The sequence below is a fragment of the Podarcis cretensis genome (assembly GCF_951804945.1).
Source record: "Podarcis cretensis genome assembly, chromosome: 10".
Lineage (NCBI taxonomy): Eukaryota > Metazoa > Chordata > Lepidosauria > Squamata > Lacertidae > Podarcis > Podarcis cretensis.
In genome coordinates this window covers 66,890,297-66,909,392 of record NC_137179.1, presented here as the reverse complement: position 1 = coordinate 66,909,392, position 19,096 = coordinate 66,890,297, and the positions used below count along the sequence as shown (strand labels likewise).

Below are 19,096 nucleotides of genomic sequence, written 5' to 3'. Positions count from 1 at the left end.
GATGGGCGTCGGTGAAGTTCAACAACAGGTGATCTGCTCTTGATCTATTCTAAGGCATGGGTAGGCAAACTAAGGCCCAGGGGCCAGATCCAGCCCAATCACCTTCTAAATCTGGCCCACAGACAGTCCGGGAACCAGTGTGTTTTTACCTGAGTAGAATGTGTCCTTTTATTTAAAATGCATCTCTGGGTTATTTGTGAGGAATAGAAATTTGTTCTTCTTTCTTTTTCTTTTCAAAATATAGTCCGGCCCCCCAAAAGGTCAGTGGACCGGCCCCCTGCTGAAAAAGATTGCTGAACCCTGAATGTTACAGTTGGCTTTCGCCTACTTTGCATTTGCTCTTACATCTGAAGGCGAGCCTGTTTAGGAAAGTTTTTAGTGTCTGATGTTTTATCGTGTTTTTAATATTCTGTTGGGAGCTGCCCAGAGTGGCTAGGGAAATCCAGCCAGATGGGTGGGGTATAAATAAATAAATTATTATTATTACTATTACTATTATTATTATTATTATTATTATTATTATTATTATTATAAAGGTAAACGGACCCCTGACCATTAGGTCCAGTCTTGACCGATTATGGGGTTGTGGCGCTTATCTCGCTTTAGTGGCTAAGGGAGTCGGCGTACAGCTTCCGGGTCATGTGGCCAGCATGACTAAGCCGCTTCTGGCAAACCAGAGCAGCGCACGGAAACGCCGTTTACCTTCCCGCCGGAGCGGTACCTATTTATCTACTTGCACTTTGACGTGCTTTTGAACTGCTAGGTGGGCAGGAGCAGGGACTGAGCAACGGGAGCTCACCCCGTCACAGGGATTCGAACCGCCGACCTTCTGATCGGCAAGTCCTAGGCTCTGTGGTTTAACCCACAGCACCACCCACGTCCCTATTACAGTGGTGCCCCGCAAGACGAACGCCTCGCAAGACGGGAAACCCGCTAGACGAAAGGGTTTTCCATTTAGGAGGCGCTTCGCAAAACGAATTTCCCTATGGGCTTGCTTCGCAAGACGAAAATGTCTTGAGAGTTCCTGCAAATTTTTTTCCCCTTCCCCCCCCTTTCCTAAGCCGTTAAGCCGCTTATCAGCTGATCCGCTGATAAGCCGCTTAACAGCTGATCGCTAAAAGCCGCTAAACCGCTAATAGCGCTAATCCGCTAAGCTGTCAATGGGCTTGCTTCGCAAGACGAAAAAACCGCTATACAAAGAGCCTCACGGAACGGATTAATTTCGTCTTGCGAGGCACCACTGTATTCTTCTTCTTCTTCTTCTTATTATTATTATTTCTTCTGCTGCCTGTGTTTTAATGCTTTTGTCTTAATTTGTTTAGCACCATTTTAAACTTTTTGTCAGTTGCCCTAGGAACCTGTTGAAAGGCGAAGTATAAATCATGTCCATAACCAAATGAAGAGACTAGTTTGGAGGATACTTCCCAATTTAAAAGGAAAGTTATAGATTGAGGGCTCATGAGGCAGGTGTGAAGTCCAAACTATTCCTAGCAAAATCCACCAAGATGTGTTCTTTCTTTAGACTAAATCCTGACGTGTCCATAGCTCTCGAAATAGAATTTGCTAGGAACACACTTTCAGGCAAACCTGAAAGGCTTGCCTTTACATATAAATAAAAGGACTAGGGTTTGTTCCAGTGAGAATAGACAGTCCTGGAAAACACATGTCAAGGGTACTAACAGCCCACAAACAACAAACAATGAGACAATGTTATATCTTCACAAAAGACAAAACAATCTGAATCTAAAACGTAGCCCAAATGCTATAAATTTGCTAAAGCAATGTAGAATAAGTGCAGGGTGGTAATCCTGCGGTGTCCTATTTGCTATAAGCTCCCTGAACTATGGAGAGACACCGATGGGAAGTTGGGATGCTGTTCCTGAACATAGGATTCCAGGCTCCTTTAAGTAAGGTCCTTCTGGCGTAAAACTGGCTGGCCCAAGAGAAAGGAGAAGAATGGTGGTGATAATTGGGTGGCAACACGAGAACGGGGCCTTCTCTGCATTGGCTCCCCGTTTGTGGAACGCTCTCACCAGGAAAGTTCGCCTGGCACCTTCATTATACACCTTTCGCCACCAGGCAAAAACGTTCCTTTTTAACCAGGCCTTTGGTTGATCTGATTTACATCTTATGCCCTTAAAAAAATATTATTTTTTGGTGGGGGGCTATTAGATTGTTATTTTTATTACGTATTTTGTGGTTGTTGTTTTTATTCTTATTCTGTCAACTGCCCTGAGACCCCTGTGTATAGGGCGGTATATAAATTTTAATAATAATAATAATAATAATAATAATAATAATAATACAGTGGTACCTCGCAAGACGAATGCCTCGAAAGACGAAAAACTCGCAAAACGAAAGAGTTTTTCGTTTTTTGAGTTGCTTTGCAAGACGGATTTCCCTATGGGCTTGCTTCGCAAGACGGAAACGTCTTGCAAGTTTGTTTCCTTTTTCTTAAAACCGTGCATTCCCTTCGAGGAGCAACTCATAGCACGCGGTGTGGTAGCCTTTTTTGAGGTTTTTGAAGGCTTTGGTGATTTTTGAAGCTTTCCCAAAGTCCGTGCTTCGCAAGACGAAAAAATCGCAAGACGAAAAAACTCGCGGAACGAATTAATTTCGTCTTGCGAGGCACCACTGTAGAAGGCTCTATTATCTCACATACTCTGTGTCCTTAAATCTTAATATGCCATAACAGTTAGGGCTGATTGCACATCCAGCCATGTAGAATGATCACATGGAAGAGAAACGAACGGGATGATATCTGCATGCTCCAGTCTCTGACCTCTATGTATCCATCCATTATCTGTGAACAGAGCCATTCACGGGTTTGGCTAAATGCACAGAGGTTGGGGTGATGGAGATCTGCCAACAGGTTGTGATCCTGTCGTTTCCCTTCACGTGCTCCTTTTTACACAGATACAGACAACCTCGAAATACCAGCAGCCACTTTGCGCCCATGTTGTGATTCTAGGCTAGGTTCCTTGCCGCACAACCTGGGGGCTGATGAAACACATAATAAATCATAACCGCAATATAATGACGTATGGCGAAAGTGAGCCGTTTTGCAATTCTTACCAGCTGGGATTATGCCAATCCTGATATTGCATTGGACTAATGGTGCTTTGGGGTTATTTTGATCTATGCCAGAATCCTTCTGCGTCCTTCCAATCAAACCATGCATCACTTCATTGAACATGCCGTCCCCACCAACACAAACAACACTGCCGGAAAATACACAAATTAAAATGCACACTCACAGCAAACAAAGGAATCAACAAATATGTCAAACACTCCTGACACAATAGATATGGTTCGCTTTATCAAGGAAGAAAAATAAAAAAAGAAAAACCTCCCTTATCAAGTTCTCCAGGCTGGTTTACTGTGTGTCTTGAATTAATCCATTCAAAATGTAATTTCAGATCACAGAACAGTTGTAAACCTGTTTTACAGGGGGAGGGGGCAGAGATGGGGCTAATTGTAAAATAACTCTCCCCTAGTTTCTGCTGTTCCTTTGCAAGTACTCACAGACATCAGTTGAAAACAAAACAGTAAACACAAGGCAGACATCAACATGGAATACTGTTCCTCTTCCAACTTACAGATATTTCACCTAATGAGTTACCATTCATAATCCCTACATAAGCCACTGCTTCTGGGCTGCTGTTCTGAAGATTTTACCATGGACAGCAAGAGTTCGTGAGCGACTCAATGGTCTTTTCAGCGATCCCCCAGGTGTACAAATGGCTGGGAGATCATTTAAATGACCCAGCCACATTGGAAGGGACTAACCCTGCAGATATTTCCAATCAAATTCCTCACCAGTTGGTACTGCAAAATACCTTGGTTCTCAAACGCCTTGGTTCTCAAATGCCTTGGTCCCCAAACGCCAAAAACCCAAAAGTAAGTGTTCTAGTTTTCGAACGTTTTTCAGAAGCCAAACATCCGATGCAGCTGTCGGCTATTGTTTCCGGGTCGCCTGCACCAATCAGAAGCTGCGCAGTGGTTTTTGAATATTTTGGAAGTCAAACGGTCTTCCGGAATGAAGTTTGGCGCTTTTGTTTTTGCCGTTTATTTTGAGTTTTTGAGGCTTTTTCGGTTAATTTGTTTTTGTGACTGTGTGGAACCCAGTTCAGCTACTGGGTTCAGCTACTGATTGTGTGACAGCAGAAATGGATAAAAGCCCCTCATCCAAACAATGACTACCATCAGTGCAGGTAAGAATTAATTTTTTAAAATAATCTACAATACTGTCTTATTTATTTTATAGAACAGTACACTCATTATTGCTTTCATTTTATGGATCAATGGTCTCGTTAGATAGTAAAATTCATGCTAAATTGCTGTTTTAGTGGTTGTTTTTAAAAGTCTGGAACGAATTAATCTGTTCTGAATTACTTTCTATGGGATAGCGCACCTTGGTTTTGGAACGCTTTGGTTATGGAACGGACTTCTGGAATGGATTAAGTTTGAGAACCAAGGTACCATTGTACCGGCCTTCTGCAATGGGGGAAGTCTTCATTTGGGAAAGTTTTCAAGGAATGCTGAGCTGCCAGGTTGATCCCCGTTCATGTGATGTTTAAACGCACAGCAGAAACGAGCGTTAATTCGTTAGAGGCGGCTGAATTCTCCTACAGTTCAACAGCTGGCTGTGATATGTCACAGAGACAGACAGACAGCTCTACATGTCACATTTGGATAACAGGAAAGCCATCATCTCATCTAGCTCTGCATTTGCTGCCTCATCATCTGCCGTGAGATATCTGCCTATATTTGAAAAGATAAATTGGAAAACATTTCCCCCCCTACACCAATTGCATTATCTCCAGCATCCGCTGCTCAAAGTTAACACCTATCCAAAGCTCTCTCTTTCATTAGTGAGACCAAAGGGACAAAGACAGCAAGTGGAAATGATGCGGGATTGGTATAGAACGCTGGTAATTTGTCTGCTTGTAACCGCCGGCCAATCTGTCTATAACAACTAGAGCCTCCATATATTCCGAGCCTCAGGAATGATCCAGGATGCCTGTCCCGTCCTACAACCATTTCCATGCCCGGCATAATTGGAATCTCAATACTATTTGACTCGGCGTTGTAGTAATTAGGGGAGGATTAATGCACGAGGAATTGTGACTTGGTGAGAAGGCGCATGGCGGTTTAATTAATCTCCGTCTTAGCGGGCACGGCAGAAGCAGCGAATTAGCATTCCTATACCAGGGGCCCATGATCCTGAGATCTGTGTGTGTGTTGCAGGATTCAGGGGGAGGGAAAGAGAGCTGGGAATGCACGCAACGCTTTCCCATCGCCAGCGACAGACAAGCCCTGCTATATGCATGGACCAGTTCTGTTGGATTATAGCCTGTATGCACAGAAATAGGAGAGCAGAAGGGAAATTACCGTATTTTTCGCTATATAAGATGCACCAGACCACAAGACACACCTAGTTTTTGGAGGAGGAAAACAAGAAAAAATATATTCTGAATCTCAGAAGCCAGAACAGCAAGAGGGAAAGCAGCAATCCCTCTTGCTGTTCTGGCTTCTGTGATAGCTGTGCAGCCTGCATTCGCTCCATAATATGCACACACATTTCCCCTTACTTTTTAGGAGGGAAAAAGTGAGTCTTATAGAGCAAAAAAATACGGTAGCTTGCTTGGGGATATCTCCCCACAGCCCAACCCATCTTCCTCCCAAAGGGCGATTAGAATTGGCTAAACTTTCTGAGAATATACTGGTGAGGATTATAAACATGCACAATGATAAATAAATGTGCTACGCCGTCGATAAGAGGGCATCATTAGGCATTACAAAGCTTTCCTGGAAGATATATGGGCCGAGAGGAACTTGTTTCACTGGGCATCAATTAAGGCATCGCCGTTTTTCACACGTCTCCTAAATTATCAGAAAGCAAAGGCAACAAGCATTTCAGCAGCACGCTCTGCAGTCGGGATAACTAGCTGCTAGAGGACCATGAAAATTTGGGTCCCGGGCTTCTGGGACTCGTCTACCCACATGTTATCTGAAACCAAAGTGGCGCATTGGTCGCCAGATGTGAAATATATTGTTTTCAGCTCTCCTACGCCACTAGAGAAAATGCAAGATGTGCCAAAGCCCACTCGGCAGTACGACGCCCCGACGGTTTTAAAACATCACAGGGGCATCTCTATCCCCTAAGACTACAATACTAAGCAGGCTCTCTTTGGGGTTCGTTTATGAATCGATCGGGACTGCGGCCTCAGCAGGTGCCTGGGAATAAGGTCAGAAAGAGAGGCCCTAAATCAGGTGGCTGAAGCAAGCTCCTCGCAGCAATCTGCACACTAAAAGGGATTCCCAAATTATTGGGCAGTCATTCCAGTTGTCTATTAAGCAGGGCACATGCAGACTGTGTACTTTATCTTAAAAAACAGATTAGTATAAGAGAGAAAGAGAGAGAACTTACCCATCGTATTTCTCTAGATTAACTTCAAGTAAGTTATCCCTAGCATGATTAGCGCGTTCAGTGACTGAGGGGGGAAAGAAAAGGAACAAACAGCTTTAGGGCATAATATTAAAAGGAGGATCATATGTGCACATAAATGATTAAGGAAGGGAGAAAACTACTGGTTTATGACCATTTTGGTTCCTGACACTTATTGTTGTTGCAGCTGCCTGAGCGAGGATTGTGATAAACCATATCATATTTGACCAAGCTGCAGCTCCACCCATTGTTACGTAGGGTGTCATCCAGGACTAGCCCATCTATTTTACGTACTGTAACTCTGCTGCCATTTTTTATTGATTACAATTTGGTAATCATTCGCTGCAATTGCTGAGAGTGAATTCCTGTTATAATAACCTGCTGTTATTTTGGGAGTTCATCTTGCGGCGCATTATTATATTCTTATGGGTTATTTATTGCTTTATTCAATACAAGTTCATTTAAAATGCAGGGGTTTTTCGTGATCAGGTTGCGTGATCTTCGTTGCATGTTCTGTTGTTTGTTCTGCCTGCAAACCGCCTTGTGTATAGCAATATAGGAAGCTGTTATAGAATGCAGATATGGCTCATTCGTGAAACAGGGCAGGGCTGCAGTAGACTCGCCTCCATGGGCAAACTGCAACCACAGCGTACACTGCCACAATTGTGGCATGCCAGATGATTACGGGCTTATGAACCCAGATGACCAGGAAAGGGGAACCCTGTGGTGGACTCCCATCAGCCCCAGCCAGCGTTCCCAATGATTCAAGGATGATGGGAAACATCAAGACAACCCATAGCTGTCAACTTACAGATTTGAAAATAAGGGACCAGCAGCCTCAAATATAAGGGATCAGCAGCCAAAATAAGGGATTTTGCGGGCACAGGTATGTTCAACTTCTGAGCCCCTCCGAGCCAAAGGCAGAAAGCCCAGCCAGCAGCCAAATGAAGCCTGAAGCCTCAAGGAAAACCACCGTCACCTCTCCGCTGGGAAGCGCTGAGCAAAGGCAAGTCCCTAGGCAAGGCAGCCGATTTGATCAGCACAAGGCATGCAAGCTCCACCCCCCAGTCGTTCTTAAGACTCCTTATTGGGTGAGCAATGCAGCCAAGCAACACAGTTGGAGCTTCCCACCTCCCTGGGAGGGAGAGGAGCTGCTTCCTTTGAAACCTGGGAAATTTAAGGGACATCATCAATAAGGGACAGCAGCGGGACATGGCGCTGGGATAAGGGACTGTCCCGCCAAATAAGGGACGCTTGACAGCTATGAGACAACCTTTCGAGAGCCACAGCTTCTTCACTTCCTGCTTGTATGATAGCATACCCGGCAACATTTCTCTGATGAAAATAGGGACGTCTTATTCCATAATGATACCGTATTGACCCAAATATAAGCTGCACTCTCAAATAAGCTGCAAAATTCAAGGGCTGCTTAGGGGAGGCTTGGGAGTGGGCAACTTTGCCCCACACTTCCGGGCTGCTTCCTGGGTGGGGGGTGGGGGTGTCGCTCTCAAAAGGCCATGAATATAAGCCACACTTTAACTTTTCACTGTTGGGATTTGGGAAAAAATAGCACGGCTTATATTCAGCCCAGTACGGTAATTTTGATATTTATACCCCACACATCTTACTGGGCAGTTTCCAACATGTATATAAAAACACCATAAAGCATTAAACTTTTTTTTTTTTAAAAAAACCCCTTCCCGATACAGGATTGCCTTCAGACGGCTCGGGGCTCGGAGAACTCCATACCCTCCAACATTTCTCCAATGAAAACAGGGACTTCCTATTTGATTCTGGGATCAAATCAGAAACTGAGATGGCTTCTCTAAATCAGGGACGTCCCTGGAAAATGGGGACACTTGGAGGGTCTGTGATAGAGCCTGGCCTGTAGAAATTTCACCAGATTTCTGCCAGTCCCAGAGCCTCAAATGCTGTTTGCTATTCCCAGCTAGCAAATACTTCCCTTTGGGGCAATCACCCAAGTTTCCTATGGAAAAAATGGGCCGTTATTCCAGCAAAAGAAGGAAGCGCATAATAGCTGGATAAGAAAAGGGGTAAGAAGCTACTACATGGTCATCGGCCTCCTTGAAAGGAAAACAACAATCCTGTAATGCATGGATTTGGAAAATATCTATACCAGTGCCAAATCTGAGGTGAACTCTGTACAAACAACATGGCTGCAAAATGCTTGGAGTTTTCACAGCACCTTTCTAAAAATACACACACATAGTAAATTGCCAGAAAGCCTTCCAGCAACATGCACAAAGGCCTGTCCAATCTCTTAGGAGTCTTTCTCAGCATGGCGATGGCAATCTGAACTCGAGCAAGGCTGTGTACATTTAGGAAAGAGGGAGAGGATCGGGTGCCACTGAGCGGTGCTTGTTCTCTTGTTGACAACCAAAAAAGCACATGCAAATGTTTTCAGGTGGAGTTGTTCTTTTGTGCTATGCATGCTTATTTGTTTATTTGAGGACTGAGAAAGCGCTCTGCATCCAGAGAATTAAATGAGCAATGTGGAGCTTCCACGGAGCTGCAAAATCTTGCAGCTGTTTCTCAGCAAACGGGCATTTTGCACTACGATGCACTCGGGGTTTACCTGAGATCCAACCACAGAGGCTGGATGTGGAAATGCAGCTGGGATGTGCAATCTGGACCATGGTTTGTGCAGTCAGAACCAGTGAAGGCGGTGAAGGTCCTGTGTGAGTGTCTGGAGGCGGTTGGAGGATGGATGACGGCTAATGGATTGAGGTTGAATCCTGACAAGACAGAAGTACTGTTTTGGGGGGACAGGAGGTGGGCAGGTGTGGAGGACTCCCTGGTCCTGAATGGGGTAACTGTGCCCCTGAAGGACCAGGTGCGCAGCCTGGGAGTCATTTTGGACTCACAGCTGTCCATGGAGGCGCAGGTCAATTCTGTGTCCAGGGCAGCTCCATCTGGTACGCAGGCTGAGACCCTACCTGCCCGCGGACTGTCTCACCAGAGTGGTGCATGCTCTGGTTATCTCCCACTTGGACTACTGCAATGCGCTCTATGTGGGGCTACCTTTGAAGGTGACCCGGAAACTACAACTAATCCAGAACGCGGCAGCTAGACTGGTGACTGGAAGCTACCACCGAGACCATATAACACCGGTTTTGAAAGACCTACATTGGCTCCCAGTATGTTTCCGAGCACAATTCGCACTGTTGGTGCTGACCTTTAAAGCCCTAAATGGCCTCGGTCCAGTATACCTGAAGGAGCATCTCCACTCCCGTCGTTCTGCCCGGACACTGAGGTCCAGCGCCAAGGGACTTCTGGCGGTTCCCTAACTGCGAGAAGCCAAGTTACAGGGATCCAGGCAGAGGGCCTTCTCAGTAGTGGCGCCCTCCCTGTGGAATGCCCTCCCACCAGATGTCAAAGAGAACAACAACTACCAGACTTTTAGAAGACATCTTAAGGCAGCCCTGTTTAGGGAAGCTTTTAATGTTTGATGTATTACAGTATTTTAATATTTTTTTGGAAGCTGCCCAAAGTGGCTGGGGAAACCCAGCCAGATGGGCGGGGTTTAATTAATAAATTATTATTATTATTATTATTATTATTATTATTATTATTATTATTATTACTGGGTTGTGTTGCGGCACAACTTTCCTTACCAGAATCGAGAAACCCCTTGTGTAGGTTCAGCAACAAACCTCTGTTGCGTAACAGCATCAACATGGAATTAAGTTAAAGGCAGTTCTTTCTAAAATATGCACAAGATGAAGGAACGCATTTTATAAGAGACCATTTTTACATTACTCACCTATAACATCTGTTGAAATGGAGGCTAGGCTAAACAATGGAGCTACCTTTTGTTCATAGATCTTCTCTCCTTGTTTTTTCCCACCGTACGGATTAATATATACAAGCAAGTGCTTTGGTCTAGAGGCTGCCAAAGTGAAAAAAGGTATACCAGTTAAAACTAAATAGTTTTTAGGATTATTCCTTCATGCGCATCAGCGGGTTGTTTTGTTGTTGTTGTTTTTACAAAGCAATTTAGAGGACCAAGTTCATTGGAAATAATGATTCAAATGTAATAAATGCTATCATGACTGAACAGAGTACCAAAAGATTCCCACAAACTTTGAGTCAGTGTCATACCATCTTTCTTTTCTTTTCTTTTTTGCATTTTAAGCCCTATTCTAGCATTCTTTCCCTTTTTCAGTTTTTTAAAAAGATGTTCAAGTAATAGGCCAGAAAATGGATAAGGGTGCATGATTTTTTGGGTGATATGCATAGTTAACTGAACTATAATTACTTTGGATAATTTTATCCCATTTCCCCCCAATAAATTCAAGGCAGCCAGGCTACTTCTTCTCCCCCCCCCTTTTTATTTATTTAATGCTTTATTAACCGTAGTTACATCCATACATCAAATACATTTCATAGTCTGTAAATCAAACTCATCAAGATAAAAAATTCCATCCAAGAGGTACAGGATATATTTTCGTAAATTTGACTAACCATCCTTCTCAACATCTTTTCACTCTAGTAAACCTGTTGCCTAAATTTATCAGCAAAATCATAATAAAATATTAATACGCATCTATGTGTATTATATATCTGTTTTAACCCATTTAACCTTTATTTACAGAGCTTATTCAAAAGCTGCTACCAACTTCAGATTGCAACACTAATTTTTCAAGTAACTCTTTAGAGGTTTCCAGTTATCAATGAGCTCCTGTTTTTTCTTATCTTTAATCTTCTTCTCCTACACTTATGTCCCAGATGGTTTCTATCCAAGAGCTCTGATTGCACTAAACAATGATCTCAGGGCCAGTTGTAAGAAATAGCAAGCAGTGAGTAGTAAGGAATGAGATAGGTTTTAGGTTATGCTATGCTTCTAATAGGTTGTGTTATATTCTGGATTATGTATGTTTTAATAGATTATGTCTGAATAGGATGAGAGTGTTGGAGATACGTGCAAATGTGTATGTGAATCCGGTCTTGGGTGTTTGATTTTCGTTGTTGTGTATACTGTGTATATACGGACAATGACAATAAATTTATCTAATCTAATCTAATCTAATCTAATCTAATCTAATGGTACTAGACTTCATGTATCATCCCTGACCAATGGCCCTGCTGGCCGAGGCTGCTGGAAGTTGGAATAATGCCACAGGAGAGGACCAGAGGTCCTCCATCCCTAGCCTAATACAGGGCCATGTTAACACTATACATTTCTCTGCCTGGGGCTACAGTTCCCAAAATTCCCTGCAAAGAAGGATTGATTGTTAAACCGATCTGGGAATTGGTAGCTCTAGGAGGCAAATGGCGGTTCGTAACGACTCTCAGCACCTGTAACAAACCCCTTGCCCCGTTTTTGGTTGCTGTACTTGAGGATTTTGATCTCCATCCAAGGCAGCGGAGGCAACAAGTTGCGCATCGAGAACTTACTCTGCAAATCAAGTAATTCTCTGAGCGCATGCATCCACTGATTACACAGTTGCTCATTAATGCACCAGAAGGTTACGTCTTTGCACCGCCAGCGGTGATTATGTACTCTCTTCGCATAGTGCACTGCAAACAAACAAAAAAGGGTCATGTATACATGAGGCAGAATTCCGTCTGAAGAGTCCTTTAAACGCGGGGCGAAATTAACTCCAGAAAACATAATGGAACTTAGGTATTTATACAGAGGTTGGTAGGGTTCAAAGAACTCCACGTGCATTATCTCATTAAAACATACAGCAATCCAATAAGATAGACCGGCATCGCTATCCCTGTACTGCAGCTGGGAATTTGAGGGAGAAGAAAAAAGAAAAAGACGCCATATCCAGAAGTGGGCGTGGGCCTAATTTGACTAGCTCCGCCCCCAGGGTCACATGTCCCAAGTAGCCCCGCCCCATGTGATCTGGAACCCAGAGCAAGGGCTCCCTCTCTGCAGACATTCACACTGTATACACACAAACTTGGGGGTGGGGCTATTTATTACGGCCCCACCCACTTATTAGACCAACGCATGAAATATAATTCTGAATGGGACGAATACATACACGAGATTTGACTGCCTAATCAACGTTCCTGTCCTTTCAGTTGATATGTGACAGTAGCTTCAAGGTATGGGCACCAAAAATGGGGAAGGCATTCCAAATCAAACTTTAATTTTATAAAGCTGGCTGAAGGTCTTTTGGAAACAGCCTCCGACTTTCCAGATTTGGGAAAAGACACTGGAAATTCTACTTTCAGGTGTCAGCTATCACTGCAAACGTGGAACTCCCCAAACTCAGCCCTCCAGATGTTTTGGGACTACGGTTCCCATCATCCCTGATCACTGGACCTGTTAGCTAGGGATGATGGGAGTTGTAGTCCCAAAACATCTGGAGGGCCGAGTTTGGGGATGCCTGTCCTATGCAAACAAAGTTAATATGTAAAGATTCGTTTCAAGGTACCCAGAATGTCTCATATTCCAACACTGTAAAAGGAAAATCCTCTATTTTTTCAAAAGGTATTAAAAGGAATTAGAAACTAATTGAGCGCTTGCCCTTTCACCTCAGACAGGCAGGGCTTCTAATTTTTTTAAGGTTTATATTTTGAAGTCAAGAAGGTCTTCCTCTTCCTTTGGGGGAAAAAAAGAAGAAGAATCTGTTGTAAGGTAATAATTAATAATTACCATTTTTAAAGTGCAGATACAAGGCAGAAAACCCTGACCATTTAATGGATTCAACAGGGGTAAGATTTAGCAGGACTTTAGGTTAAAAACAAACAAACACTTTGGGCATTTGAGCAATCAATAAACCCTTGGTTAAGTTTATAGCTATGCCATCAATTTAAAAAAACTCTTATAAATTATATGTACATAAAATATGGAGCACATGTGAAAGCATGCATCCTGTCGCTATTTTAAAGCACTTAATAATGCCCTATAATTTGAAGGTTGTGTGGGGTGAAAATTCACACACACTAAGTCCAGGCATATACCCTAGTGGGTCAAAAGACAAATTCAAAACCATTTATTGCTTGCTTTCCCTTAATATGCCCCCAAAGGACTGTTTTCTGCAAGATACGCAGAAGGGTATGGTAGTTAATGATGCTATTGTGTTCTGCTGTTGAAATCAGAGTAGTTTTGCGGCAATTTCTCCACTCAGAATTGAGGGTAGGTGAAGGTGGAATACAGATTATGTTATGCCAAGTGGTAACTTACTCCAAACGATTTCCTGGCGAGAAATCCAAGAAAGCAGATGAGTGGTAAGATTTCTCTCACCGCTTGGAAGAATATTGCAAACATTTAGCAAACAGGTGTTTTAAAAAACGGTGCTGCTGTTGTGTTTTACCTGTGAATGCATGCGGCTTTGCCATTTTCTGCCATTTCCCACTATTAGATTGTTTCTTATCGATTTCTGTTTCCTCGACAGCAATAATCTCAGATATGGGCACGGCACAGCTCTCTGCGAAAAAGAGATAGAGCAGTGTTGTGAGGAAGATCTACACAGTATCAGAGTGCTTCGGCTTCTGCTTCTAGAAGAAAATGCGAAAAATTAAGAGATACGATTCGACATGCAGGTATAAAGGCTGGACCAAAATGCAGTACAGTGGTACCTCAGGTTAAGTACTTAATCCGTTCCAGAGGTCTGTTCTTAACCTGAAACTGTTCTTTAATTTTTTTTGGAAGCCGCCCAGAGTGGCTGGGGAAACCCAGCCAGATGGGCAGAGTATAAATAATAAAATTATTATTATTATTATCATCATCATCATCATCATCATCAACCTGAAGCACCAATTTATCATCATCATCATCATCATCATCATCATCATTATTAACCTGAAGCACCAATTTAGCTAATGGGGCCTCCTGCTGCCGCCGCGCCGCCGGAGCACGATTTCTCTTCTCATCCTGAAGCAAAGTTCTTAACCTGAAGCACTATTTCTGGGTTAGCGGAGTCTGTAACCTGAAGCATATGTAACCTGAAGCGTATGTAACCCGAGGTACCACTGTAATGGAAAGAAGTGACATTTTATTGGGAGGTAACTACCATGAATATTCAGGATACTCTCTGGGAACAAAAGACTTTTAGAGAAGGTGCTTGACAAGTCATAATGATGGCATTAAAAAGGTAAAGGTAAAGGACCCCTGACAGTTAAGTCCAGTCATGAATGACTCTGGGGTTGCGGCGCTCATCTCGCTTTACTGGCCGAGGGAGCTGATGTTTGTATGCAGACGGTTTTTCCGGGTCGTGTGGCCAGCATGACTAAGCCGCTTCTGGCGAAACCAGAGCAGCGCACGGAAACGCTGTTTACCTTCCCGCCGGAGTGGTACCTATTTATCTACTTGCACTTTGACGTGTTAACTGCTAGGTTGGCAGGAGCTGGGGCAGAGCAACGGGAGCTCACCCCATCATGGGGATTCGAACCACCGACCTTCTGATCGGCAAGCCCAAGGCTCAGTGGTTTACGCTACAAATATGAGAGGCTACCTACCTTATACCAAGTTAGAGAATACAAGATGATTGTACATTCTCTAACAAACCTTCACGGGCCAAGATCTTCAATGGAGGCCCCTTTCTTAGTCCCTCCACCCTCACAGTCCTCACACTTTGTGGAGATGGGGTTCAGGGCCTTTTTGGTGGCTGCTCCCAAACTGTAGAACTCCCTACCTAAAGAAATTAGGCTGGCTCCTGCTTGTTGTTCTTCTTCTGGCAGGTGAAGACCTTATTCTAACAGGCTTTTAGAAACTAACCTTTTTAAAGGAAAGGGCTGGTGCTGTGATGTTGTTGTTGTTGTAATAATAAATAAATAGATAGATATTTAGTATATGTGCTGTTTTCATTCTGTGAGTGTTTCATTATATTTTATGGACTATCTTTTCAATGTTTTTAGTTTCTATATAACCTCAGAGTCGGCCACGACCGGACGTAATGGTCAGGGGTCCCTTTACCTTTACTTTATTTTATCTGTAAGCTGATTCCTAGTCTGAGGAAAAGGCGGGTAATAATAATAATAATAATAATAATAATAATACAGTGGAACCTTGGCTCTCAAACGGCTTAGTTGATGAACAAATCAGCTCCTGAATGCTGAAAATCCGGAAGTAAGTGTTCCGTTTTTCGGAAGCTGAACGGCCAACGCAGCTTTCGCTTGAGTGCAGGAAGTTTGGAAGTTGGACAGACTTCCGGAACGGATTACGTTAGAGAACCAAGGTACCACTGTGATGATGATGATGATGATGATAATACAGTGGTACTTCGGGTGAAGTACTTAATTCGTTCTTGAGGTCCGTTCTTAACCTGAAACTGTTCTTAACCTGAAGCACCACTTTAGCTAATGGGGCCTCCGGCTGCCACCGCGCCACCAGAGCCCGATTTCTGTTCTCATCCTGAAGCAAAGTTCTTAACCCGAGGTACTATTTCTAGGTTAGCGGAGTCTGTAACCTGAAGCGTATGTAACCCGAGGTACCACTGTAATGTCATGCATCTGACTGTTCAAGTCCTCTAAGGCAGAAAGCAGGTCTTTCCCTTTATACAGATGTTTCCCTTCAAGCCAGATGAGGGGAAAACCTTTGCTTCCAAAATATTGTTACAAAAGTTGGGTGCCATCCGCAATCTGTGCCAAGATTCCAGCCATTCTGTGCTCCTTTGAGTAGCAAGACGTGGCAGAGACCGTCACAGCTTTAAGAAATATGATTTATTCACATATTTACACCAGAGTTGGGAGGGAGGGAGCATGGAACTTGCAACACAATCAATTCAAGAGGGGTTGTTTCCCACCACAGTGCAGCACTGGAGCTCAAGCCATCTCTGCCAGCCTGCCAAAGTCTTTTTTCCCCCCTCCCTTCTTCTTCCCAGATCGCTCCTATAAATCCCATCACCTTGGCAACCTCTGTTTGCCCAGGACCACGGATTCCTCTTTGTCATGTTAACACCTCTATCCCAGGTGAGGCCCTGGCTTGGAAAGGAAGCTCAGTCTGTATTTCTCCATTGGCTTCCCTCCAAAACTCCAAGTATAGGGTTGCCTTATTTCAAAAAGTGAAAATCCCAACACAAAAGTGCATGGGCTGCCCTGCGTCCAGATTTTCCCAGACATTTCAGCGATTTCCACCCAGACGCTGTTCACGGAGGCTGAATACCGGCTGTGTCTGGGAAATTCCAGATGCATGGCAACCCTATCAAATATTAACTCGATTCTGACGTTCATTCATTTACTGGGTTTAGGGCAGGAGTCAGCAAACTTTTTCACTGGTCCACTGTCCCTCAAACCTTATGGGGGGGGGCAGACCATATTGGGGGGGGGAGGAGAATGAACGAATTCCTATGCCCCACAAATAACTGAGAGATGCATTTTAAATAAAAGGACACATTCTACTCATGTAAAAACACCAGGCAGGCCCCACAAACAACCCAGAGATGCATTTTAAATAAAAAGCACACATTCTACTCATGTAAAAACACACTGATTCCCAGACCGTCATCGGGTCGGATTGAGGAGGTGATAGGGCCAGCTCCGGCTCCCGGGCCTTAGTTTGCCTACCCATGGTTTAGCAGGGAGTCTTCCCTCCCCACAAATCAAATTCATAACAATATGTTTAATCACTTTCAAGGAACCCGTCGCAATTCTGCCTTTGATGCAAAGCGCGTTATCAACAATAAATACTATATTTCCAAAAACGTGTTAGTCCTATTCTGCAATCCTGCTAACGAAGCAACATGTAAAAGTAACACGTGATAAAATGAGCATCAATAATCACAAAAACTGGAACGGCGATCCAAAGTAAGAATTCGAAGTGCCTGAGGCTGATCCCTTAACGTATCTTTGGCAGGTCCACTAGATGGAGAGCAAGTTGACTCCAAAATCTACGTAACCCGCTCTGAGAAACTTGTAGAAATGTCAGGGATTGGTGGGACAGATACACACACAAATGATAATGATGATGATGATGATGATGATGATGATGATGATGGTCCATAAATTATTTGCCTCACCTATTCATTCTCGTAATTATTATTCTATACTTATGTCATGCCTAGGGCCAGCTCCTGGTTTTCATACACCGCTGAGGGCCTTCTGGCAGTTCCCTCACTGCGAGAAGCCAAGTTACAGGGAACCAGGCAGAGGGCCTTCTCGGTGGTGGCGCCCGCCCTGTGGAATGCCCTCCCACCAGATGTCAAGGAGATAAACAACTACCTAACATTTAGAAGACATCTGAAGGCAGCCCTGTGTAGGGAAGTTTTTAATGTTTGAAGTTTTATCATGTTTTTAATCTTTTGTTGGAAGCCGCCCAGAGTGGCTGAGGAAGCCCAGCCAGATCGGCAGGGTATAAACAAACAAACAAACAAACAAACAAACAAACAAACAAACATACATCATTTATTGGGGGGAAAGGACAACACCCACAAAAGGATTTACAGTGGTACCTCGGGTTAAGTACTTAATTCGTTCCAGAGGTCCGTTCCTAACCTGAAACTGTTCTTAACCTGAAGCACCACTTTAGCTAATGGGGTCTCCCTCTGCCGCCGCGCCACCGGAGCCCAATTTCTGTTCTCATCCTGAAGCAAAGTTCTTAACCCGAGGTACTATTTCTAGGTTAGCGGAGTCTGTAACCTGAAGCGTATATAACCTGAGGTACCACTGTACTATAATCTCTACATTTCTAAATGAGCCTAAAGGTAAAGGTAAAGGGACCCCTGACCATTAGGTCCAGTCGTGGCCGACTCTGGGGTTGCAGCGCTCATCTCGCTTTATTGGCCGAGGGAGCAGTCATACGGCTTCTGGGTCATGTGGCCAGCATGACTAAGCTGCTTCTGGCAAACTAGAGAAGCACGGAAACGCCATTTACCTTCCCACCGGAGTGGTACCTATTTATCTACTTGCACTTTGATGTGCTTTTGAACTGCTAGTTGGGCAGGAGCAGGGACTGAGCAACAGGAGCTCACCCCGTCGTGGTTATTCGAACCGCCAACCTTCTGATTGGCAAGTCCTAGGCTCTGTGGTTTAACCCACACCGCCACCCGCGTCCCACAAATGAAACTGGCGCCTGGCTAATTTTGAACACTGTCTGGGGGTGGAGGAAACTGTGGCCCTCCAGATGTGGTTGGACCATTAACAACCTGGCCATCGGCTATGCAGACAATGGCTGATGGGAGATGGAGTCTATCAACATCTGGAAGACCAGAGATTCCTCACCCCTGTCCAAGGGGTGGGGGGAAACTACAGACACTGATGTTTTTGGCAAGCCTGGCACTATTTAAGGGGTTGGTGATGCAATGCCATTCAAGCTTTGTTGTTGTTGTTTAGTCGTTTAGTCGTGACCCCATGGACCAGAGCACGCCAGGCACTTCTGTCTTCCACTGCCTCCCGCAGTTTGGTCAAACTCATGCTGGTAACCTCGAAAACACTATCCAACCATCTCGTCCTCTGTCGCCCCCTTCTCCTTCTGCCCTCCATCTTTCCCAACATCAGGGTCTTCTCCAGGGGGTCAGCCATGACTGGAGCTAATGCCTGGAGGCGGTTGGAGGATGGATGGTGGCTAACAGATTGAGGTTGAATCCTACAAGACAGAAGTACTGTTTTGGGGGAGAGGGGGCGGGCGGGTGTGGGGGATTCCCTGGTCCTGAATGGGGTAACTGTGCCCCTGAAGGACCAGATGCGCAGTCTGGGAGTCATTCTGGACTCACAGCTGTCCATGGAGGC

The 19,096-nt window shown here is 44.3% G+C and overlaps 1 protein-coding gene and 2 long non-coding RNA genes across 3 annotated transcripts in view; 1 reads left to right on the top strand and 2 right to left on the bottom strand.

Annotated features, from left to right (window-relative positions):
- Positions 1 to 19,096, top strand: part of LOC307226021 — a 242,783-nt gene that overhangs the window by 5,227 nt on the left and 218,460 nt on the right. The gene's annotated exons all lie outside the window — the stretch shown is intronic.
- Positions 1 to 19,096, bottom strand: part of CERK (ceramide kinase) — a 47,318-nt gene that overhangs the window by 17,465 nt on the left and 10,757 nt on the right. The window contains exons 2-6 of the mRNA XM_079994268.1: positions 13,747 to 13,860; positions 11,870 to 11,992; positions 10,236 to 10,361; positions 6,434 to 6,497; positions 3,076 to 3,221 (exon numbers count right to left, since the gene is read on the bottom strand). Of these exons, the coding sequence (XP_079850394.1) occupies positions 3,076 to 3,221; positions 6,434 to 6,497; positions 10,236 to 10,361; positions 11,870 to 11,992; positions 13,747 to 13,860 (573 nt within the window). The remainder of the gene's footprint in view (positions 1 to 3,075; positions 3,222 to 6,433; positions 6,498 to 10,235; positions 10,362 to 11,869; positions 11,993 to 13,746; positions 13,861 to 19,096) is intronic.
- Positions 10,781 to 11,861, bottom strand: LOC307226063. Its single transcript, XR_013843307.1, has 2 exons — positions 11,523 to 11,861; positions 10,781 to 11,207 (listed from the first exon to the last, which is right to left on the bottom strand). It is a non-coding gene; the product is annotated as an uncharacterized lncRNA (long non-coding RNA).